This window comes from Marmota flaviventris, chromosome 4, assembly GCF_047511675.1.
Source record: "Marmota flaviventris isolate mMarFla1 chromosome 4, mMarFla1.hap1, whole genome shotgun sequence".
NCBI lineage: Eukaryota > Metazoa > Chordata > Mammalia > Rodentia > Sciuridae > Marmota > Marmota flaviventris.
Genome location: NC_092501.1, coordinates 14,952,189 through 14,977,897, shown reverse-complemented (window position 1 = coordinate 14,977,897; position 25,709 = coordinate 14,952,189). Strand labels below are relative to the sequence as shown.

Sequence of the window (25,709 nt, the reverse complement as noted above, 5' to 3'; positions counted from 1 at the left end):
TAATGTACATTTTATAGATGAGGAAACCAGGAGTCTTGGGTAACATTATGAATATGGATTAAGATACAGCTATGTTTTCAACTCAGTTATATTCAATTATAGTATTTGAAATTATTCTATACTAATTGATAGTTTTGGTTTTTGTATACATAATCATTTTTTTTCTTTGGGGATATGCATTGTTAATAATGAAGCTAAGCTGGGTATGGTAGCTCATGCCTGTAATCCCAGTGACTAGGGAGGCTGAGACAGGAGGAGGATCACAAGTTTGAGGCTAGCCTTAGCAACTTAGTGAGGCCCTATGCAACTTAGTGAGACCTAGCCCCAAAATAAAAAGGTCTGGGGATGTGGCTCAGTAGTTAAGCGTTCCAGGTTCAATTCACAGTACCAAAAAAAAAAAGATGCTAAGAAAAACATAATCTTTATATTTGTTTAATAGTTTATAATTTGCAAATACTTTCATTTTCATATTTTAAAAAATTATGGTAACCCTTGGAAGTAGATTGTAATTTTAATTTAATGGATGAAGGCTCGATGAAAGGTAAACAGTTTAGCTTAAGATCACACTGCTAGTAAGTGCCAGAAATAGAATATGAGTATATTGTTTTTCAATTTAAATTCTATTAGTATACTAAAGCAAATCTGAAATTTTATATATTTTAATAACTTTTTTTTGATTGTGTTATTTATTTAAACATCTTCATGTCTGATTTTTGTCCCCTCTAGGCATTACATTTGCTGTTAGTAGTTTCCTTGCACATTATATTGCAGACTTTTTATTGTTATAAGTTACATTTGTTAGGATGATGAACATCAGATTCTTAAATTCTCTTAATCTGTGCAGTCTGCTGTTTTTTATAATCTGTATCTCATTCTATAACCACAGTTCTTTGTTAATCCAGTGTGTTGTTTGATTTTTTTCTTCAATAGGTCCTGATTGCTCTTTCAATGTTCCTTCTACTGAGTCTTACTGGATTCTACCAAATGTTAAACCCTTCAGTCCTTCTGTAGGTCGGGCTTCACATAAAGCAGTTTTACATGGGAAATTTATGTGGGTGATTGGTGGATATACTTTTAACTACAGTTCTTTTCAAATGGTCCTGAAGTAAGTACTTATTTTAAGATCTTCACAATTTTTATTTTTAAACTGGAATTTCTTTCTGTCCAAACATATAAGTGGTTATTTTGTAATGCTGTCTACTTGCTGAGTGGGACTGATTTGAGACTGTATGAACTGTTGTCTGCAGTTAATTATTTGTTATTGAGCATATAAGTTTGTTTTGTGTAGTTATTTCACTTTTTCTAAAACATTTTTAGTTAATTTTATGTAAGAAAATGCTACATAAAGGCAGGAGGTCCCTATGTTCAGCATAATAAATCTTGCTTTTTACTTTTCCAGAGGAAAGTGTAATTGTAGATATAAAAATACTTTTGCTTTTTTCTGTATAGTTTATCTGAACTTTTACTTAGTTGGTACTTTATAAATGTTTGTTGGGATAACAATGCCAGCATTACAAAACAGATCATTTACTAACAGTGCATGCATGATAGTATTGTTCTTTGCATGATTGAGTGATAAAGGGAACCACATGGATGGCAACTTTATCTGATTTCCTTTAAAGCCGATTATTGTATTTAGTAAGCCCTTTAATAACAGAATAGAAGAGGAAATACGAAGAATCATTTGATTATCAATGTCACTTTCAGTGTTGATATTTGTAATATGTAATAATTGGCATAACTTGGGTATCAACAAGTCATAACTGGCCCTAGATGATTTATAATGGTGTGTACCCAATAGAATTATCAGTTTTTGCATATAAAGATACAGGACTGCCAATTACACATGAATTTCAGAGAGACAACAAATAAAATTTTAGTGTAAGTGTGTGTGTGTGTGTGTGTGTGTGTGTGTGTGTGGTTTTGTCCCAAATATTGTATGGTCATACTTATGCCAAAAATTATTTGTTAATTATCTAAAATTCAGATTTAACTGGGCATCCTATATTTTATTTGCCAACCCCACCCTTTAAATATGTCAGCCCTATTAATTTTGAAGATTTAAAAATTCTGAGTATAAGAGGAGTTTGCTTTAAAACAATGATTGAGTGTGAATAGAATTAAAGTATAAAATAAATTCTGGAGAGAGAGGAAGAGTTGTAGTAAATATTTAAATGAAAAATTAGAATTCTGTAGCACAATACATGAAGAATAAAATACAGCTAAAAATCTTGAGAGTTGCTGGGATAAAAATGAATTGTTAAGATATGAAATGACCCAAAGAAAATAGTGAGATTTAAATGTGGAAACTAAAAGGAAATGAACTATGATTTTTACAAAAATGAAGTGCCTACAAAATAGTTTGAACTTTAAATTAAAATTGTGTTATTCCCAAAGTTGAGTTATGACAACAAAGTTGTCAAAGGAACATTGAAATCTTACATGTTCTATGCAAGTTGAATAGAGTGTTTCAAATTAAGTGATGAATATTATGATATTCTCTTAAACTTGTATATTTTCCATTTGAACCAGAGAGTTTAACTTTTTTGTATGTGTATATAATCTGGTTCTTGTGGTTACAGTGTTTATATTATCTCTATGTACATGTAAAGATATAAACAATAAATATATATAAGCATATACATATATATCTAAGCTTATATGGTTATAAGCTATGAATATCAGATTAGAAATAAATTTGTTGCTCTTTTTACAGGTTAGAGAATATTTTTCATCATTCTGAATATAGTTCAAGTGTAGGTAAGGATATTTAAAAAGCTTTTAGAAGTGATAGTGTCAGTTATAATTTGATTTATTTTCTAGAGGAGACTTTTTTTTGGGGTGCTAGGCATTAAACCAAGGGCTCTATATATGCTTGCCACACATTGCCACTGAGCTGTATACCCCAGCCCTAGAGTAGAATTTAATTGGGGTATAGATGTTACATTTAAGACAAAAGCATTCTGTAAATAATGTTAAAGTTCTGTATAGTGTATATTGAAATAGAAAGATACTATTTTAAAGAATACCTATTTATTAACATTAATGAAAATTGACATGTATTCCTGAACATAACACACTTTTGAATATTTACCATGTACTTGGTACTTGGGATGTATTAGTGTATATAAGTGTCCTTATCTTTGTGAAGTTAATGAGGAAAGACTGGCAATGAAAAGATAAATCTTCTTATTGAACTAAATTATGTACATGCAAATATATTCATAGCTAGATAGAGAGGTAGGTAGATAGCAGGATGAGTTAATCTGGAATGCCACAGAGGAGGGATCACAATTATAAATATAGTGGTCAAAGTAGGCTTCATGAGAAAGGTGAAAACTAGGTAGGGTCTTGGAAGAGGTCAGAGTATTGGCACTGCAGTAATTTGTAGGTGCAGAAAGGAGCCAGACCTGGGCCTCAAGGAAGGAGCTTTTTGAAGTATTTGAAAAGGAACAAGGAGGCCATGTGATTGGTGTATGTGAGAGGGGAACATGAAATTAGGATAATGGCAGAGATAGATCATGTAGGTTGTTTTAGGTTTTTTGGGAGGTTTTTTTGTTGTGTGTGGGTTTTGTGTGTTGCCTTAAGCTTTGAAATAGAGTCATGGTAGCCACACACAATGGCTTCTAAATATTCAAGTGAAAGGAAGAGTCTCCTGTCTCTTGATTTAAATTGAAAGCTAGAAAGGATGAAGCAGCATGATGAAGGTATGTCAAAACTGAAACAGACTGAAAGCTAGGCCTTGTGTGCTAGTCAGCCAAGTTGTGAATACAATGGAAAAGTTCTTGAAGAAGACTCAGAGTGCTACTCTAGTGAACACAGGAATGGTAATCAAATAGGCTTAATGCTGATATGGAGAAAATTTTAGGGATCTGAAGAGATCAAACCACCTATAACATTACATTCTTTTATTCTCAACTGTTGAGAATTTATGAGATTTTGGAGAAAGAGTAGAAAGAGGGATTCGGTTAAAATGGAATTATTAAAGGAATGAGTTTTAAAGAAGACAATGAAGAACTGAGTCTGAGACTCCATATCATTGGAAGATTAGGGATAAGAGGGGAACTCAGCAAAGGACTGAGAGAAGTGATCAGTGAGATGGGAAAACCAAAAGAATGCAGTGTCTTTGAATGCAAGGGAAAGAGTACAGGTGGACTACAGATAAAGGTGTCCAATGCTGATGATAAACCAGGTCAAAGAAAATGAGGACAGAAAAGTGACCGTGGATCGGACATGAGGAAGTTGAATTTACCAAAAACAGTTTTCTCTGCAGTGGTGGGCCTGATTAGAGTTAGTTTAAGAGAGAATGGAAAGATAGGTGGGGGTGGGAACAATAAAGGAATGGGGCTGCATAAAAGCAGGGTGGTAGCTTGAAGGGTGAGTGAAGTCAAGTGATTTTTTTTTTTTTAATAACACAATATTTGTATGCTGATGGCAGTGATCTAGTAAGACAAAGGGTGAGATGAGGGGACTCCTGGAGTGTTGTGGGATCTATGCACAAGAAACAAGAATAGCTCATTTATAGCAGGGATCAGTGAGTTGGGGCCCAGGGCCTGAGACCTAGGAAAGGATTTTTTTTTTTTTTTTGCATTTTAATAGGTTGTAAAACATATTCTATGAAACCAATGTGGCCTGCAATCCCTAAAATATTTATTGTCTGATTCTTCATAGAAATAGTTTGCAAAGCAATAACTTTCAGTAACAATGGGAAGCAGCATGTTGGCTGCAGATGCTGATAGGCAGGTAGATTTGGTGGTAAGTCTCTGTGGGAGCTATATTTTGGCATATTTTGTCATTTATGTCTTATCTTGTAATTCAAACTAGGAAACAATGCTGAAAACCATTTTGGTAACCTTTCTTGTGAAGGGACAGTTTTTTGCTTTGCCTGATGAGTTAGAGAGAACAGTTTATATTGATCTTTTTGAAGGAATACCCTGTTTCTTGGCTTGGTGCTTCCTCTCATATGTGTTGGCAAATCAAAATTTGAGGGTAAGCCAGGTATGGTGGCACATGCCTATAATCCCTGCTACTTGGGGAGTTGAAAAGGGAAGTTTGAAGCCAGCCTGGGCAACTGAGCAAGACCCTGACTCAGAATTTAAAAAAAGGAAATGTAGCAGCTCAGTGGTAGAAAACTTCTGAGTTAAACTGCCAGTACCACCACCAAAAAAAAAAAGGTTTGAGTTTATACTACTGTACTTATTTTACAGAATTCAAAAAGTTATCAGTGAGCAAAGTATATTTTTGCAAGGAAATATATGCTTCTTGGTTAATTCATAAGCTAACTTAAGCATGTATGAAGAGTAATGTGAATTTCTAAAGTAAATGCCTATTGTAAAAATGGAATTTTCATGTACTTCCAAGAAAGCTGGCTTTTTAAATTTAAAAATATAGAATAACTTACTATTTTTTAGGTTAATTGGTTGAAATTGCTAAAGGTAACTAGACAAATTAATTTTAGTATTGAATATTCTACTCAAGTTTATATACATTTAAGTGAATGAATCTAATTTAGAGTAGGTATTTCTTGACTGAAGTTTTTATTAAAAATTTTTAATATGGCATTTGAAATTATGAGTTTACTGTAATTATTTTTTAGTTTTATGAGAATTTAGATACAAATGAAGAAAAGCATATGCAAGTCATAAAACTGAAAATCAATCTTAATTTAAGAAGTTATTTTATTTTCTTATTTTTAGTTACAATTTAGAAAGCAGTATATGGAATGTAGGAACTCTGTCAAGGGGACCTCTTCAGAGATATGGACATTCTCTTGCTTTATATCAGGTATGGCTCTGCTTTTTAAGTTAAATTTTTTTTTTCTCAGAATTTACCTTAGAGTAGAAAGTCTCAAAATTCAGATTTATTTCAAATATCTAATGAGGATAGTAGAATCATAATGGATCACTATTATTTAAGATGTCTTGGACTTATATTATTTTAGGAAAAGAGTAGATTTTTAATACATTTGAACATGTAAAGAAATAAGGATTGAGTTTTATACCTGGCTTTATGTCTAATCATCAGATTAATCACTTTTTAAAAATTGTGGTAAAATACATAAAACATAAAGTTGGCTATTTTAAGTATTTTGAAATGTAGAGTAGTATTAAGTACATTCACATCATTGTGTAACTATCACCATCATTGTCTCTAGTACTTTATTCATCTTGCAAAATTGAAGCAATAACTCTTCATTCTCCCCTTCCCCCAACCCTTAGAAACTAGCAGTCTACTTTGTGTCTGTGTGAATTTGACTATTTCAGGTACCTCATGCAAGTGGAAATACATAGCATTTATCCTTTTGTTATTGGCTTAGTTCCTTGAACATAATATATTCAGCATTTATCCATGCTGTAGTGTGTATCAGAATGCCCTTTTAAAAAACTGAATAATATTTTGATATATGTATATATAATAATACTAATATATATGTATATATATACATATATACACACACATACACATGTGCACACACATATACATACATATAACAACCACATATTTTAAAATTCATCTGTATGTTGATAGACTTTTAGATTGCTCCCACTTGTTGACTTTTGAGATTAACATATGTGTACCTACAACTGAGTCTCTGCTTTCGGTACTTCTGGGTGTATGCCCAGAAGTGGAATTCCTGGATCACATGGTAATTCTTTCAGGTAACTTTTTCAGGCATTGCCATATTGTTTTCTACAGTGGCTGCACATTTTACATTCCCACCAGCAGTGAACATGGGTTCCAGTTTGTCCACAGCTTTCATAACACTTAATATTTTCCAGTTTTGTTTTTTAATAATAGGCTCCTTAATGAGTAAAAAGTGTTATCTCTTTGTGCTTTTGATTTGTGTTTACAGAATAACGGTGATGTGTAGTTTTTAAGAGCTTATTGATCATTTATATATCTTCTTTGAGAAAAAAAGATATATAAATATAAATTCAAGTCTTTTGCAATTTTTTAATAAGTATTTTTTGTCCTTTAGTTTTAGGAGTTTTTCTTATGATATTAACCCCTTAACAGATATGATTGCAAATAGTTTCTCCTCTCCTGTGATGTGTCTTTTTGCTCTGTTGACAGTGTCCTTTGATGCATTTTTTGTAATGGTGCTGGGATTTGAACTCAGGGCTTTGTCCATGCTAAGCATATTCTTTACCACTGAGCTGTATCTTTTTTTTTTAATATTTATTTTTTTTAGTTTTCGGTGGACACAACATCTTTATTTTATTTTTATGTGGTGCTGAGGATCAAACCCAGCGCCCCACGCATGCCATGTGAGTGCGCTACCGCTTGAGCCACATCCCCAGCCCTCTGAGCTATATCTTTAACTTAGTTTTGTGATTTTGATGTAGTTTAATTTATCTATTTTTTCTTTTTGTGTGATATAAAATAAATCTTTGCCAAATCCAGCATATTAAGATTTTTCTTTAAGAGTTTTAAAATTTTTGTTCTTATGTTTAGGTCTTCATTTCATTATGAGTTAATTTTGTGTGTGGTATTAGGTAAGGGTCTAGTTTCATTTCTGTGTGTGTGAGTAGCTGGTTTTCCTAGCATCATTTGTTGAAAAGAATATTCTTTTCTCTTTAAATGGTCTTGGCACCCTGGTCAAAAATCATTTGACCATATATGTGGGGGCTTATTTTTGGGCCCTTTATTCTCTTCTTTGATACATGTTTGACTTGATGGTATTACCACACTGTTTTAATTACCATAGTTTTGTAGTAAGTTTTAAAGACAGAAACTATTGAGACTTCCAACTTGTTTTTGTGTTTTCAAGATTGTGCTTTAGCTATTTAGGATCCCTTAAAATTTCATGTAAATTTTAGGGTAGAGTATTATACCAATAAAAAATATTAGTATCTTGATAGAGGTTGCTTTTGAATCATTTGTTTTTATATATTTGTGGGATTCATGAATTTAACATGATTAATAAGACAAGATAATTTTCTGGCATCTATTTTGAACTGGAAAAGATATGTTTTGTGGTCTTTGATTAGGCCTTTCAGTTCAGAATTAATTTTTTCTGTACTTAGGCAAAATTTTTGAAAAATACAGGAGTAATATAAAAAACAAAGTGCTATTTTTTCTATGCATGTTTTTAAAATAAAATATTACTTTATATGTATGTTTATTATATATATTTATATACATACATACATATATATGTCTCTTTGTCTGCTTTTAGTTCTGGGTTTTGGTTTTTGCATTATTTCCTTTTTGTAACAGCTTTACTGAAATAATTGATATATAATTCACTTTTAAATATAAAATTCAGTGATTTTAGTATATTCAGAGTTGTGCAACCGTCTCTTGTAGATTTGTGTAATGTCTCAGTAGACTTGTGTAATCAATTTTATAACATTTTTATCACTTCAAAAAGCAACCTTATACCCTGTAACTGTTCCCTCAATTTGTTTATTCTCCATAGTCTTTAAGCAATCATAAATCTTTTTTCTATTTCTAGAGGTTAGTTTATTGTCCATTTTGTATGAATGATATCATATATCATGTGACTTATGATTGGCATGTTTTACTTTGCATGATAATTTACAAGGTTTAACCGTGTTGTAGCATATATATCAGTACTTTGTTACTTTTTATTACTGGATAATATTTCCCTGTATGAAAATATCACATTTTGTATATCCATTCATTAGTCGATGGACATTTAGATATCAGATATATGAATATTCCCTGTATCAGATATATGAATATTTTCTCCCATTCTGTGAATTGTTTTCATGATCTTGATGGTGTTATTTGACTGCAAAAGGGTTTTATTTTGATAAAGTCCAATTATGTTTTTCTTTTTTAGTAGTTCTTTGTGATTTTGTTATCATATCAACCTATTGTCAAATCCCAGGTCATAAAGATTTTGTTCTTTTGAGAGTTTTATAGTTTTGGTTCTTAAATTTAGTTCTTTCATCCATTTAGGGTTAAGTTTGTTTCTTTTTTAAAATATGGTGGCCATTAAGGGTTCAGCTTCATTCATTTTTATGCGGCTTTCTATTTTCCTAGCATTATTTGTTGAAGGTACTGTTCCTTCCCCTTTGAATGGTCTTGGCCTTCTTGTCAAAAATCAGCCAGGCACAGATTTATCAGTTTATTTCTGGACTTTCAGTTCTATTCCATTTATTTATGCCAATACAACATTATCTTGATTACTTTTGCTTTTATAAGTTTCCAGGAAGTGTGAGTCCTCCAATTTTGTTCTTCTTTTACAGGATTATTGTTCCATATCTCTTGCAATTCCATAAGAATTTTAGAATCAATTTGTTGATTTCTATGAAGAAGGCAGCTGAAGTTTGGACAGGACTTGTGTTGGATCTGTAGATAGATTTGGAGAGTATTGTTATCTTAATGCTAAATCTTCTGATCCCTAAACATTGAATATCTTTCTGTTTATTTAGATCTTTTAAAAGTTGTTCACTAAATTTTTGTAACTTTTGAAGTTTAGAAATTGTTATGTTAAATTTATTCTTAAGTATTTTTCTAAAATTTACACTGTTATGAATGGGATTGTTTTCCTTATTTTATTTTTTGCATGGTTCACTGCAAACATATAGAAATACAATATATTTTTATAATTGATCTTATATCCTGCAATATAATTAGTTAGCTCTTTTCATTTTTTAGGATTCGTACATATGAGATCATAACATCTGCAGATAGAAATTTTACTTTTTCAATTTCAGTTCTAATCTGGATGCCTTTAGTAGTTTTCCCCTGTTTGTCCTAGCTATGACTATTGTCCAGCACTTGTTGAGTAGAAGTAGTAAAAAATGGGCCTCTTGGTCTTATTCCTGATCTTAATGCAAAGCGTCAATATTTCACCATTCAGCATAGATTTTGCTGTGTTTTCCTTAGATTCCCTTTATCAGATTGAATAAGTTTCCTTCTATTTTATTCCTAGTTTGTTGAAATAGTGATGATTTATATGTCATTTATATGTAAGTGAAATTATTTGTAAGTGCTGTAAAAATTACCATGAGTGAATCGAAGGTATGAATATTTTCCAATAGTCATGAGAAAATGTTAATGAAAGTGTATTCTACATTATGTACAAATGTGATCTTTTTTGGTGAATAGTACTCAGTGTAAACAGTGAATAATCCAGAAGAGCATACAGCAGTACAAATAGATGGTAAAATTCAAGTTTAATAAGTGGGGGTTCTGATCATTCAAAGCTTCCAAGACTGAGTAATGAAATGAACAACTTAGTGTGTTACTTTCCTGTTGTATGTGAGGAATAAATTATTCTTAGTTATAGAGCTACTATACCCTTAATTTTAAGGTTCTGATCAGTTGGCTGCATTTTTCATTCTGAGAACTTTGAACTTAATTATCCTGTAGGATAATTTAAAATATGGTTAATTGATCATATAGTACAACCATTTAAAATAAAATGCCTTAAAGTAACTTCTCAAAAGCAAGATACATACCCTCCTTTTGTGTGTGAAAACTTTAGTTATCATTATTTGTGTGTTCCTCACTTGACGTTTTACAAATAATAACTATGCCTTATAGATGTGTGAATAGTTAATAAAATGTAATGTTTAATTGTAGTCTTTGTTTTTAATTAATGTGTATTGCTGAGACTTATCTATTTTGTCTATTAACATATGTATTTTAATTTACAGGAAAACATCTTTATGTATGGAGGCAGAATTGAAACAAAGGATGGCAATGTCACAGATGAATTATGGGTTTTTAACATACCTAGTCAGTCATGGAGTACAAAAACTCCTACCGTTCTTGGACATGGTCAGCAGTATGCTGTGGAGGGACATTCAGCACATATTATGGAGCTGGATAGTAAAGATGTTGTCATGATCATAATATTTGGATATTCTGCAATATATGGTTATACAAGCAGCATACAGGAATACCATATCTGTGAGTTTCTTTAAAAATGTAATTTTTTTATTGGTTGAGAATATTATTTTAAATAAAATCTCCATATGAATTTAGTCAAAATGGTGATTTGAGATTGGAATTATAAGCTGAGAATTAATGATTTTTTAAATATAACCTTTTTAATTGTTTTAGATTTTGTCCTTTACTATTTTAGTTTATCTTCTTAGCCAAATGAGGAAAGTTGTTACACACTATTCTAATTTCCCAAAATCTCAAAATATTTTTTAAATATGAGAGATCCCAGTAGATGGTGCTATTTCCTTGGATTTTATATATGAACAGAGAATGAAAGTAGCCTAATCTTTTTACTATGCATTCCATGATTTCAGGACTTTTCATTTTTCAGCCCTCTGTTCCTAATCTTATTGCTATATCTGTATGTATATATTACTCCTTTAAAGTAAGCTTCCCAAGTATACTGTGCTGGTTTCTTAGAGATTATTATCAGGTCTATGAAGGTGACTAGGCCAATCTTCACGTGACTTTCTGTACTATAAACCTAGATTTTTTTTTTTTTTTGCTTTTCTGTTTTCTATTGCAATTTTTATGGCACTTTCAAGCAGTGGTAACCTTTTTTTTAAAAATGTTTTTAAATTTGTTTACAAATATGTACCTTGTGGTTGCTATTTAGGTTCAGCTCATACTCCGTTTCTGATTCTAGCCAGTGTAATGAACCTCAAGTACTTGAATTTTTTTTTTTTTGTACAAATGTATCTGATTAAAGAGTTTCTGTGCAGTGTTAGAACACTCATTTGCAGGCTTCTGTTGTGCTCAGAGGAAGACTCCTCTTCCCAGTTTCCCCTGCAGTTCTTTTAGGTGATGACTGTTTTACTTCTATGTCCTCAGTGCAATTGGGTTGAAAGTGGGGAATGTATTCTTCTTAGTCTCTCTTATCATTTCCACTCTGTTCTCAATCTCTCCTCCTGTAAATCAGCTGGCTTTGAATCTTGTGTTGCCAGGCCCTAAACCCCTTCCTTCCTTCCTTCCTCCCTCCCTCCCTTCCTTCCTGTTGTAGATGGACAAAATACCTTTGTTTTATTTATTTATTTACTACTGAGTATTGAACCCAGTGCCTCACACATGCTAGGCAAACGCTCTACCACTGAGCTCCAACCCCAACCCCTTACCTTGCCTTTTTGCACTCATCTTTTGCTTCTCAGATCACTTTGTTTTATATCTTGAAGAATCGAGTTTCTGGCTCACTGTCACTCTGTCCAGCATATATAAATCAAATATTTTTATGATTTAAAAATATCCACATAAATATTTCTTCCAGTAGTCTCTTACTTTATTGATCTCTATCCTAAAGCTCTTGTTTTCCATTCTACTTGATCCATTTTTTTTTTCCCTATGCCATACTCTTGACCTTGTCATTCCAGAACCTACAGGTCCCATGCTGTCTACTTCAGATGTCTTCCCTTTCAAGCACTACCAGCTTCCCCCTTCTAGCACTCACAGACTTACAGGTTTTGGGCCTTTCTAGAGCCTTTAGTCCATGAGCCTCTTCTCACTTTTTCCACTTTCTCAAGTTGGCCCTTCACAATGTCTGAAAGTCTTTTTAGTCTACTTTGGTCATCCAACTCTTCTGGAGAAATACACATTTTCCTTTCTCTTCAAACTTCCAGCATTTTCTTCTTTATCACCACTTTCAGCTAATGATCTTACTTCCTAAGTACTGAGAAAATAGAAGTGATCAAAAGAGAACCTGTACTTATGGGAGTGTGTTGGAGTGTAAAGATTAATAAGCAGAGCTGCATTGCCTGAGTTTGCTTATATTATTGTCATGACAGGCTCATGATGACCCTGAAGCAAACACAGTTGAGTTACTCTGATTTTTCAGGTGAGCCTGGGAGTTGAGTTGTTAGTCGAGAATTATAGCCAGGTGCAGTGGCGCACACCTGTAATCCCAGTGGCTCAGGAGGCTGAGACAGGAGAATCTTGAGTTCAAAGCCAGCCTCAGCAACTGTGAGGCGCTAAGCAATTCAGTGAAACCCTATCTTTAAATAAAATACAAAATAGGGCTAGAGACGTGGCTCAGTGTACCCCTGAGTTCAATTCCCAGTACCCCACTCCCCCCAAAAAATTACAAACTTTTTTCAGAGAAGGGCTGTTTTGTTTTCTGATATACTGTATTTTGGTTTTATTATAGTATTTAAGGAATATTTTAGGTATTAGTTCTACTTTTTTGTAATGTAGTGAAATTTATGTGTGGCTCAATTTTCATAAACATTCCATAGGTTCTTGAAAAGAAGGCAAATCCTGTAACATCATGCAGGTCAATAGGTACATACGTAATCTACTTTATTGCTTATATTGTATAGGTTCTGTAATACTTTTTGTGCTTGATCTTTTTCTGAAAGTCTTAAAATATTAGCCTATTTCTGTCTGTTTCTCCTTGTATGTTCTTTAATTTATGCTTTATTGAAGTTGGTGTTATCTACAGATATTAATAACTTATGTGTTTATTGTGAATTGTATCTTGTTGCGTTTTGACGTGATTTTCTTGCTTAATGCTTTTTGATCTGAGTTCTGGTATATCTGATATTCATATAATGCCCCTGCTTTGTCAGTCTTTTCTTGGTGTACCTTTGTCCATTCCTTTACTAATATATCTACTATTTAGTGCCTCAGAATCACTTTGTTTTATTAAATTTATGTCTCATATACAGAAAAGTTAGATTTTATTTTGTAATTTCCATCTGTTTTTAGTGTATTTTTTGTACATTTTATAGTTTTAAAAGTCACTCTGCTTGCTTTCTCTTTGTTTTTAATTATAGGTCTTATCTTTAGCCTCCCCTGCTTCTGTTGGATAAGTGTGGTAATTTGGTAGCTCTGTCACCATGGTTTTCTCCATTGTTTCTCATCTTCCTTTCTACGTTGTTGTGGCATCCTTATCTAGCTGTCTTGGTTTCCCTTACTTTTTTGCATACTTAACCTAGAATTTGTAGGGTTTTATTGTTTTTTTTTTTTAATTTTTATGCTCCTGGTTTCTCTGGAAATATAATTTTCTTTATATTTCACCCTACCCGTCTCCCTCACATTTTCCTTTTGCTTTATATGTCTTCCCTGAGGAGAATGGAAAGATTCATCAGGCTTGTTAAGTTGCTGAGGTTGCCCTTGAACTTGAGATCCTTCTGCTTCAGCCTCCTGAGTCACAGGGATTACAGGTGTGTGCCCACCATGTCCAGGAACTTTTGTTGAAGTTTTAAAAGTAAATTCTTAACTAAATCTAAAGTCAGTCAGTACTTTCACTCTTTGTGCAGCTTCCACTTTACTGTTTTAATTGTTTTCAAACACAAATGACATTATCATCATCATTCAATACTAAGGGTAAGCAAATTTTTTTTTGTAAAGGGTTAGATGGCTTTGTGGGTCATGCTGCTGAACTCTGCTGCTCCAGCATGAAAGAAGCCACAGACAGTACATAAACAAAGAGCATGATTATTCTCATAAGATATTAAAGTTGCCTGATTTGGCCTTGGGCTTTGCTTTACTTCCCCTGAGCCTGAGATTGAGCATATGCTTCTAGGTTCCTAGCAACCCTTGTCTAATTTAAATTAAAATTTGTTATGTGGTATTTTTGGACATTGCATGTTCTAGTTCATGGCCCAGAATTCTCAGGGGCAGCATATTTTTCCTCCATGTGGAACCAAGGGTGAAACATATTATGTGTGTCTGCCTCTGCAGAGCAGATTTTAAAATCCTTGCATTTTTCATTGAGAGTGTAACGCTTCAGGGATCCTGTCAAAGCTCTCGAATCCAGTACCTGCATGGGCCCTCCGAATCTGTAGGCCACCTGATTGCTATATGCCTTCTTTACTGAATGTCATTTGCAATTCACAGTATACATTTCAGGCTTTTCATGTTTCCTTTATTGAATGACAGTCTCTTACAGCCATGAGAAATAGTCAACATAACATTGTCTAGAGATGGTTAGGAAGGCACAATAGATCTATTCTAACCTGCCATGAATGATGTTGACAGGTTGTTACCTGAGTGATTTATTTTTGGATAATCTGATAACAGAATGGCAATTTAAAGATGTTGTCAGAATAATTAAGTTTACTATATCATAGAAAATGCTGCTTTAGGGGATGATACTATACTAAGTAGGGTTACTTCAAATGTAAGAAATGGGATAATTTGTCATTTTATTTATATGGTAAGTGCTTATTATACAGAGATATCCTCTTATCCTGTTTTTATCAGGAGCTACTATATTGTGATGTTAATTTATTTTATCCTATTTTTCCTGACTGATTTTAATGGTATCAGCTACTCCAAAGTAAGTTGGATTTACTTTTAAATATCTTTATATGTTTAAAGCATCAAGAAAGCTAAGAACATAAGTATTTTTGTATTAAAGAAGGATATTTTAATCAGCATTGTAGTATATTTAATGAAAAGAAAGCTGAAATTATTGCTGAGTAATTCATGAAAACTGGTATTTTACTTGACAGAAATTTACTCTGGATGATACTCTAAGGATAATGATCTCACTATTATGAAGCAATTTCAGAGAGGGATAAACTTACGGTTAACATACCCCAAAATGATCACTTATTCAACTTTTAATAATACTGTAAATAATTGTGAAGTTTATCAGTTTTATACTTTGTATTATGAATTGCCTTTGAGATTTTGTCATAATTATTTCCAGAATATAGGAGCATCTAAGTACTTTATCTTCAATTATCTTAGTGTGAGCATTAAACATTAACATTAAAAAATCCGAGATACTAGAGAATACTTCTTGACTGTTGAGACTGTGACTCTCAGTGGCTGTCTGTTAATGATTGACCTTACTGTTTCATGAGGATTAGGGTACCTGTCTAGCTCAGGAGTACCTTCAAACATTGGGTTGACTTTGTAGCATAGAGGAACAAACATCTGGCTCCACCTGCTGTCAGACTTAGTGGGTAATGCACCTCAGTAAATGATGCATTGGGCATTTTCCCCTACCTTTGCAGAAATGATTTCTAGCAGAGCAATATAGATAATCCAGTAACCATAAGTATATAACGTGTGATGTGTTAGAAGATAATAGGCTTTTACAAAATAGCACAAGATAAGGAGATTGAAAATACTGAGAGTTTGAGGTGGTTATGTTTTTAAAAAGAAGGCCGGCCAGGTCTCAATGAGAAGTTGAATTTTGAGCAAAGAATTGGAGGAAGTGAAGGAGTTTGCTGTGTGGATATCTGGGGGGAAGAGTGTTTCTTGAAAACAGGGACAGCTAGTCAAAAGACCAGTAAATTTTGTGCATGGTGAGAGATAGAGGCTTAATTTCATTTTGCTGCATATTGATTTCCAGTTCTCCAAGCACCATTTGTTGAAGAGGCTGTCTTTTCTCCAATATATATTTTAGGCACTGTTGTCTAGTATGAGATAACTGTATTTATGTGGGTTAGTCTCTGTGTCCTCTATTCTGTATCATTAATCTAGAAGTCTATTTTGGTGTCAGTACCATGCTGTTTTTGTTACTATAGCTCTGTAGTATAGTTTAAGTTCTAGTATAGTGATGCCACCTGCTTCATTCTTCTTGCTAAGGATTGCTTTAGCTATTCCAGGTGTCTTATTTTTTCCAGATGAATTTTATGATTGCTTTTTCTATTTCTATGAGGAATGTCATTGGGATTTTGATTGGAATTGCATTAAATCTTTATAATGCTTTTGGTAGTATGGTCATTTTGATAATATTAATTCTGCCTATCTAGACCATAAAAAGTGCATATTCAAAATGAATAGAGAACTAAATAACATAAATACAAATGAACAGAGGTTCAAAAGAACTAAGTCTGTAGAGCAAGGGAAGGAAAGATAGGACTGTCCCTGGCGGTGTGGGGAAACAGTAACTAAAATAGGGTTTTTTTTCATCTTCTAAGGTCTTCTTTAATTTTTTAAAATTTTTTCTTCAGTGTTCTGTAGTTGAAAGTAGAGGTCTTGGGGCTGAGGTTGTGGCTTGCATGTGCGAGACCCTGGGTTCGATCCTCATCACCACATAAAAATAAATAAAAAAATAAAGGTATCGCGTCTAAGTACTAAAAAATAATATTTTTTTTTTTTTAAAGAAAGTAGAGGTCTTTCACTTCTTTTGTTAAATTGATTCGGTAGTTTTTCTTTCAGAGGATTCGTCAGTGATGAACAGAAATGCCTTTAATTTATGGTTGTTGATTTTATATCCTGCTACTTTTCTGAATTCATTTACTAGTTCTAGAAATTTTTTGGTGGAATTTTTAAGATCCTGTAAGTATAGAATTGTGTCATCAGCAAATAATGATAGTTTGAATGCTTTTTTTCCCTATCTGTATCCCTTTAATTTCTTTCCTCTGTCTAATTGCTGTGGCTAGAGTTGCAAGGACTATGTTAAATAGAAGTGATGAAAGAGGACACCCGTTTTGTTCCACTTTTTAGAGGGAATGCTTCTGATTTTACTCCATTTCGAATGATGTTGGCCTTGGGATAAGCATAGATAGCTTTTACAATGTTGAGATATGTTTCTAGTATGTTTTGAGCATGAAGGGGTGCTGTATTTTTTCAAATGGCTCTTCTGCATCTATTGAGATGATCATATTCTTATCTTTAAGTCTATTGATGTGATGAATTATATTTATTGATTTCTGTATGTTGAACCAACCTTGCATCCCTGGGATGAACCCTACTTGATCGCGGTGCACTCTCTTTTTAATACATTTTTGTATTTGATTTTCCAGAATTTTAGTATATATATTCATTAGAGATATTGGTCTGAAGTTTTCTGTCCTTGATGTGACTTTGTCTGATTTTGGAATCAGAGTGATATTGGACTCATAGAATGAGTTTGTAAGTGTTCCATCTTTTTCTGTTTCATGGGATAATTTGAGGAGTATTGGTATTAATTCTTCTTTGTAGGTCTTGTAGAACTCAGCTGTGAATCTGTCTGGTCCTGGGCTTTTCTTGGTTAATAGGCTTTTGATGGTGTCTTCTATTTCATTGCTTGAAATTGATCTATTTTTCCTTGTATATATCAGCCTGATTCAGTTTGGGTAAATCATATGACTCTAGAAATTTGTCAGTGTCTTTGATATTTTCTATTTTATTGGAGTACAAATTTTCAAAACAGTTTCTAATTATCTTCTGTATTTCTGTAGGGTCGATCATGATATTTTCTTTTTCATCATGTATGTTAGTAATTTGAGTTTTTCCTCTCTTTCTCTTCATTTGCATGGCTAAGGGTTTGTCAATGTTATTTATTTGTTTTCAGAGAATTAACTTTTTGTTTTGTCAGTTTTTTCAGTTGTTTCTTTTGTTTCAGTTTCATTGATTTCAGTTCTGATTTTAATTATTTCCTGTTTTCTACCATTTTTGGTGTTGATTTGTTCTTCTTTTTCAAGGGCTTTAAGATATAATGTTAGGTCATTTATTTGTTGACTTTTTCTTCTTTTAAGGGATGAACTCCATGCAATGAACTTTCCTCTTAGTACTGCTTTCATAGTGTCTCAGAGATTTTGATATGTTGTATTAATGTTCTCATTTGCCTCTAAGAATTTTTAAATCTTCTCTTTGATGTCTTCTGCAATCCATTGTTCATTCAGTAGCATATTGTTTAGTGTTCAGGTTTAGGAGTAGCTTCTATTTTTTATTTTATCATTGATTTCTAATTTCATTCCATTTTGATATGATAGAACGCAGGGTAGTATATCTACTTTTTTTTTTGGTATTTTCTAAGAGTTCCCTTTGTGGCATAATATATGGCCTCTTTTAGAGAAGGTTCCATATGCTGCTGAGAAGAAAGTGTATTCACTTGTTGATGAATGAAATATTCTATACATGTCTGTTAAGTCTAAATTATTGATTGTATTATTGAGTTTCTATAGTTTCCTTGTTCTGCTTTTGTTTGGAAGATCTATCCAGTGGTGAAGGAGGTGTGTTAAAGTCATCCAGTATTATTGTGATGTGGTCTTTCTGTCTCTTTGAAATTGAGAAGAGTTTGTTTGATGAACATAGATGCTCCATTGTTTGGGGCATATATATTTATAATTGTTATGTTTTGTTGATGAATGGTTCCCTTAAACAGTATGAGATATCTCCTTTATTTAAAATATTTTTTTAAGTTGTATTTGGACACAGTACCTTTATTTTATTAATTTATTTTATGTGGTTCTGAGGATCGAACTCAGTGCCTCAAACTTGCTAGGCAAGTGCTCTACCACTGAGCCACAACCTCAGCCCATGAAATATTCTTCTTTATCCCTTTTGATTAACTTTGGCTTGAGGTCCGCTTTATTTGATATGAGGATGGAAACCCTTGCTTGTTTATGCAGTCCATGTGAGTGATATGTTTTTTTCCAACCTTTCACCTTCAGCCTGTAGTTGTCTTTTCTTATGAGATCAGTCTCTTGAAGGAAGCATATTGTTGGGTCTTTTTTTTTTTTTTAATTCGATCTGCCAATCTTTGTTTTTTGATTGATAAGTTTAGAACATTAACATTCAGGGTTTTTATTGAGACATGATTTGTATTCCAGTAATTTTTGGTTTTTAACTTGAACTTGGTGTTTCCTTTAATTGGGTTTTCCTTTAGTGTAATACCTCCCTTTGCTGATTTTCGTTTTTGTTTTTCATTTCCTTCTCATGGAAAATTTTGCCGAGGATGTTCTGTAGTGCAGGCTTTTGAGTTGTAAATTCTTTTAACTTTTGTTTATCATGGAAGTTTTTATTTCATTATCTAATCTAAAGCTTAATTTTGCTGGATATAAGATTCTTCTTTGGCATCCATTTTCTTTCAGAGCTTGCTATATGTTATTCCAGTCTCTTCTAGCTTTGAGTGTATGGGTTGAGAAATCTGCAGAGATCCTAATTGGTTCCCCGCTATCTGTACTCTGATTTCTTTCTCTTGTGGCTTTTAAAATTTTTCTCCTTATTCTGTATGCTATACATTTTCATTATAATGTGCCTTGGTATAGATCTGTTGTGATTTTGTACATTTGGCATCCTGTAAGCATCTTGCATTTGATTCTCCAATTCATTCTTCATGTTTGGAACATTTTTTTGATATTATTTCATTGAATAGATTATTCATTCCTTTTGTTTTTAACTCTATGCCTTCCTCTATCCCAATAATTCTTAAATTTGGTCTTTTATATTATCCCATAATTTTTGGATGTTGTGCTCATGGTTTCTAAGCATCTTCACTGTGTGGTCAATTTTATTTTCAAGGTTATATATTTTGTCTTCATTGTGTGAGCTTCTGTCTTCTAAGAGATCAAATCTGCTGGTGATGTTTTTGTTGAGTTTTTAATTTAGTTTATTGTTTTCTTCATTTCAAGGATTTATGTTTGGCTTTTTTTTTCTTTCAGAATCTCTATCTCCTTATTAAAGTAATCTTTTGCTTCCTGTATTTGCTTATGTAGATCTTTATTGAAATGGTCTTTTGCTGCCTGTATTTGCTCTCTTATATCATCTTTTAATTCACAGAACATTTTAATTATATATATCCTGAACTCCTTCTCTGTCATTTCTTCTGCTCAGCTGGCCATGGATTCTAATAATGTAGTATCTTGGTTTGTTTGGGACAGTTTCTTCCCTGGTTTTTTCATGTTGTTCATGTGTCTTCCCTCCCAACACTGTGGGTCTGAGATGTTACAGTTTTTGCTCTGTAGGTTTATAGCATCCCTGTAGGGTTCCAATACCTCTCCTTTAAGGGGCAGATCAAAATTAACAGATCACAATACAAACAATATACAGCCTTAAACCAAATAGCTCCTATTAAGACATTTATGCCCCCCCCCCCAATATACAGAAATGGTTAATTCAGTCATTATCTACAATATAAACAGTAGGTTTGCAAAAAGGTCTACAGTTTCTGATGGTGGACAAAGAGAGACCCCGGGGGTGGGCTGTAGGATGAGATGTTAAGGAAGTAGGATGTGAGGATATAGAGTTGTTAGATCTTAGAAAACGTGAATGAGGCATCACAAGAAGTTGGCTAATAGCAGGAGAAAAGAGAGAAAGAGATTTTGGGGAGACAAGTAAGTGGGAATACAATTGAGAGTACTAAAAGAAACATAAAAATTAAGAAAAAGAAAAAATATAAAAATAGAAGATAAAGGAATATACAACATTAACTGTAATATACTTACTATTCCAATATCCCATTACTCAGTAGCTTAATGCATGAAAAGTACTTGGTTTCACAAATGTTAGGGATATGAGGGTGGGAAAAGACAGAGAGAGGAGAGAAACAAACAAACAAAAAAATCTTGAAGGAAAATTAAAGGACTGTTTCTATTGGAGTTCTAGTATGTTTCCTGCTTCCCATCTCATCCAGTAGGTGGGGTTGTCTATTGTTTGCTGATATCTCCACCCTTAGGATGGTGAAGGTTATTAGGGTGGCAGAGTTGGAGGTCTTGGAGGCAGAACTCCTGGAGGTGGGGGGAATAGCACTTGCTGGTCCTGTTGGAAGTCTGCACCCCAAGGATCTCTTTTGGGGCCCAATTGTGTGATGTGGGTGCCTGGTCTTATCTTCTTATGTCACCTGTAGACCTCAGAATTCCCATCTCTAATTTAGTCTCTAAACTCTATCTCACTCACCCCTTTCCTTTCTACTTCCCAATCAGGAACCCCTCTATCCAGAGGTCTGAGGTGTTGCCCTCTGTGTTCTGTGCACCTGTCTCAGAGAGTTGTTTTGTATCAGGCAGACCAGGACCAGGCTTTTTGAGCTAAAGGCTTGCCCCATAGCTATAAGTGCTGTACCGGGTTAGTGGCCGCAAGGAGTGCGGGCAGTTGGGGGCCTATAGGTACCTTGATATTGCTTCTAGACTCCAGCCAGACAGTGTCTCAAGCTGGAAGTTGCTCCAACTAAAGATGGCGATGGAGATAGTGAGGATAACAGAAGATGGCGACAAAGGTGTCCCAAAATGGAGGTGGCTGCTTCTGGAGATGGGGTGTTGGGCTGTGTTGGGTGGTGGTGTTGGGCTGTGTGTTCGGAGATGCAGCCCTGTGGTGGCAGTGTTGTAGCAGGCGCCTGTCTCTAGATCCTGTCCCTTGTCCCCAGGTGCAGGCTACCCTGTGAAGGGGACTATAGCAATGGTTGCAGTGTCCTAAGATGGAGGAGACTGGGGAAGCCCCATGCTTGTAAAGGGGGGGTCCACACAGGAGCAGTGGCCAGGGGACCTGTGTGGACATGGAGGCTCAGGATTCCTGTGTGGGAGCAGCTGTGGGGGGATCTCTAATAACTTGCAGAGAAATAGTATTCCTACTGCTTCAATCCCAGGTTAAGGATCAATAAGGAATGCAGTCTCTCTCTAGCCCGCCATCTTGGATTCCCCCCACCCCACCCCATGATCAATTTTAAATTAATCATTTTTGCTGTTGTGTTGAAAAATAAATTTTATAGAGGAAAGAACAGAAAAGAGGAGGCCAGTTAGGAAACTTGTTGCAGTAATCTTGGCCAAAATGATGGTGGTTTAGGGCAGAGTGGTAGTGTCGGAAATAGTTAGGATTAGTCTATTTGCTTTATGTGTTTTTTAAAGTAAAACTGATAGTATTTGCTGAGAGTTTGGATGTAGTCTGAGGAAAAAAGAAGGAAATTGATGATGATTGCTAGGCTTTTGTTCTGAGCAACTGAAAAATGAAATTGCCATCAAATGACAGGTAGAAGACTTGGAGCAAGTTGAAGGTGAAAGTGGTGGAAGGCCAGGAGTTCAGTTTTTTAAAAAAACTATTATTTTAATTTATTAAGATAAAGTTTATAAACACTGAAATATATTCTCTTAAGTGTACAATTTAATGGAGATTTTACAAATGCACACCCATCAGACCTATGCACCAAGCAACAGAATATTTTGTCACCTCAGGAGGTCCCTCTTACTTCCATCCAATCAATCCACAACTTCCATAGCCCATCTCTGCTTTGATTTCTGTCACTATAGATCAATTTGCCGATTGTTGAAACTTTATATATAGTGATCTTTTGTACATGATTTCTATTGTTCAACATCATTTTCAGATTTACCCATGTTGTGTATTTTATTTTATATTTAAAATAAATTTTTATTTTATTTCTTTACTGTTGAATAGTATTTCATTATATGCATATAGTAGATTTTGTTTACTAATTTTACTACAGGGGCTGGGGTTGTGGCTTAGGATAGAGTGCTGGCCTGGTATGTAGGAGGCACTGGGTTGAATCCTCAGTGCTGCATAAAAATAAATAAACATTGTAAAAAATTATTTATTCATTTATTACAAAATAAATAAATAAAATAAAGGTATGTCCATCTATAACTAAAAAAAATTAAAAAATCACTACAGTTGTATATTTGTTTTGTTTTCAATTTAGAGATGCTGTGATTTTTCTTCCCATAAACATCCTTATTCTGGTCTTTTTGTGAGCATGTTTTAATTTATTTTGGGCAAATACCTTAGAGTAGAATTGTTGGTAATAGGGTAATGAAATGTTCTACTTAATTAACAAAACTCCTGAACATTTTTCAAAAGTAGTTATATAATTTTAAACTCTCATCAATAATATGTAAACATTTTAGTTGCTCTCCATCCTTAATAATAACTAGTGTTATCAACAATTAATATCAGCCATTCTAGGATGTATAAAATGGTAACTCATGGTATTTTTTTAAAATTTGTGTTTTCTAGATGTCTAATAAGAACCATTTTATATCCTCCTTGAACATGCCTATATCTTATTTTTGAGAAGTGTTGCTTCATTTTTTTGTCCAATTTTCATTGGTTTAATTAATGATTTATATTCAAATACACAGATCTTTAACAGATATATAAAATATTTTTTTCAATTTATGCCTTTCATTTTCTCAGTGATGTCTTTTCATGAAAGAAATTCTTAATTTGGATGAAGTTCAATTTATTTTTGTTATTTTATGGTGACTGCATTGTGTGTCCAAAGTAATCTTTCTCTCTTCTCTTATCCTTCAAGATATTTTTGATGGTTTCTTCTAAATTCATGAAAGTTTCAAGTTTTAATATTTGAACTTTTGCTCTTTTTTAAAGGTTGAATATTGTAGATTCTTCACATTTTCTTTTTTTAATTTTAATTTTTTAGATATACATGACAGTATATTTTGACATATTATTCATACATGGAGTATAACTTAAGTTCAGTTTGAACATGTTATATGTGAGATATCCACTAGATACCCAGCTGAAAATGTAGATAGGTAGTTGTATGTATAGGTTGGAGTTCTAAAGAATGATTTGGGCTGGAGATTTGGAAGTTCTTAGAATATTTAAAGCCATTTAAAGCTATGATCATTAAGCAAATGGGTATAGACAAAAAGGAAAAGAAAAGTATTAATTCCTAGAGTGCTCCAATAACGAGAGGATGGAAAGAAAACACAAATAAAGAAGGTTGTGGAGAACTGGAAGCCAAGTGAAGAAGGAATGTTAAGCAGCTGAAGCATCTGTGCCAGGTGCTGCTAATACATGATGCAAATGATTACCAAGGATTGACTGATGAGTTCATTTAGTACTGTGCAGTGATTGGTGATCTTGGCAGAAATAATTTTGGGTAGGAGTGTTGTAAAAGCCTGACAAGATTGGATTTAAGAGGGAATGAAACCATGTTGGAGTGGGGATGATGAATAGAGCCAACTCTTTCAAGTAAATTTGTTTGCAAAGGAAAACAAGAAGTGAGCAGAAACTGGCAGGATATGTAATATCCTTTTTAGCTTGAGTTTTCCTGGAAACATACCATGAGACTAAAATGTGTTTAAGTGAGAGAATTTTATTTGGGACCATGTAGGTAACACTATTTAGGGGAATTCAGAAGTCATGCAGGGATGAGAATGTGGCCATTAAAGGGTTTGTTAAAGTTAACCACTATGGCAGCAACAGAGCTTAATTATTTAGGCTTTAACCACACATAATATTTGAAATTTCCTTCTTTAATTAGTAAACTTCTAAGTTTCATGGACTTTGTCTTCAAAATCCATCCATTCGAAACTATGCATACACACACACACACACACAAACACACACACACACACACACAGTATAACAACTGAATACTTGAGAAAATGACTTATGTGAAACATAAAGAAATGGAATTGACAGGGAAATTTTTTTTTTCACGAGACTACCCCAGAGTACAATGTTTAAAAGTCATACACAGTTATCAAGCGCTTAGGAGTGACAGTGACCAGCCAGCCTTATATGCAAAATTATTGTTGGAAAAGTTAGAAAAATGCATAAGAGATCAGTTCCTGGTAAAGTCCCCACATGCTTTAGTTTAAGGCACAAAGTGGAGGTGGTCTTTATTATTGCATAAAGATGAAGACTCTTGTTAATCCACAGCTATATTTACTGCCTTTTTTTATTTTGTGGAATTAATTTCATTTTCCTTTAAATTCTCATATCTCTATGTTTATAAATGGATGTGACACACACTTTGATTTGAATGGGTTTCTTCTAAAATTTATGTTGAAACATAATCTCCAGTGTGGTAGACTTATGAGGTGGGGCCTTTTGGGAAGCTGTGAAGTAAGGATGTCTCTACCTTCACGAATGGATTAGTGCCTTTTGAAAGGGCAGGTGGCAGCTAGTGGAAGCCCTTTTTCTGTCTCTCTGCCACCATGAGGACACAGTATTTGTCCACTTTGGAGTACAGTAAACAAGGCATCACCTTGAAGCAGAGATGGCAGTCCTCACTAGGTGCCAAACTTGTTGGTACCTTGATCTCAACCTTCCAGCTTCCAGAACTGTGGGAAGTATTGTTTATAAGTTATCCAGCCTGGTGTTTTATTATAGCAGCACAATGGACAGCAACCTGTTTTTTATAGGTATTTTAT

General features: G+C 33.6%; 1 protein-coding gene across 1 annotated transcript in view; it reads left to right on the top strand.

Moving 5' to 3' along the window:
- Nucleotides 1–25,709, top strand: part of Atrnl1 (attractin like 1) — a 716,444-nt gene that overhangs the window by 42,494 nt on the left and 648,241 nt on the right. The window contains exons 6-8 of the mRNA XM_027930106.2: nt 931–1,105; nt 5,697–5,784; nt 10,635–10,890. Coding sequence (XP_027785907.2) covers nt 931–1,105; nt 5,697–5,784; nt 10,635–10,890 — 519 coding nt within the window. The remainder of the gene's footprint in view (nt 1–930; nt 1,106–5,696; nt 5,785–10,634; nt 10,891–25,709) is intronic.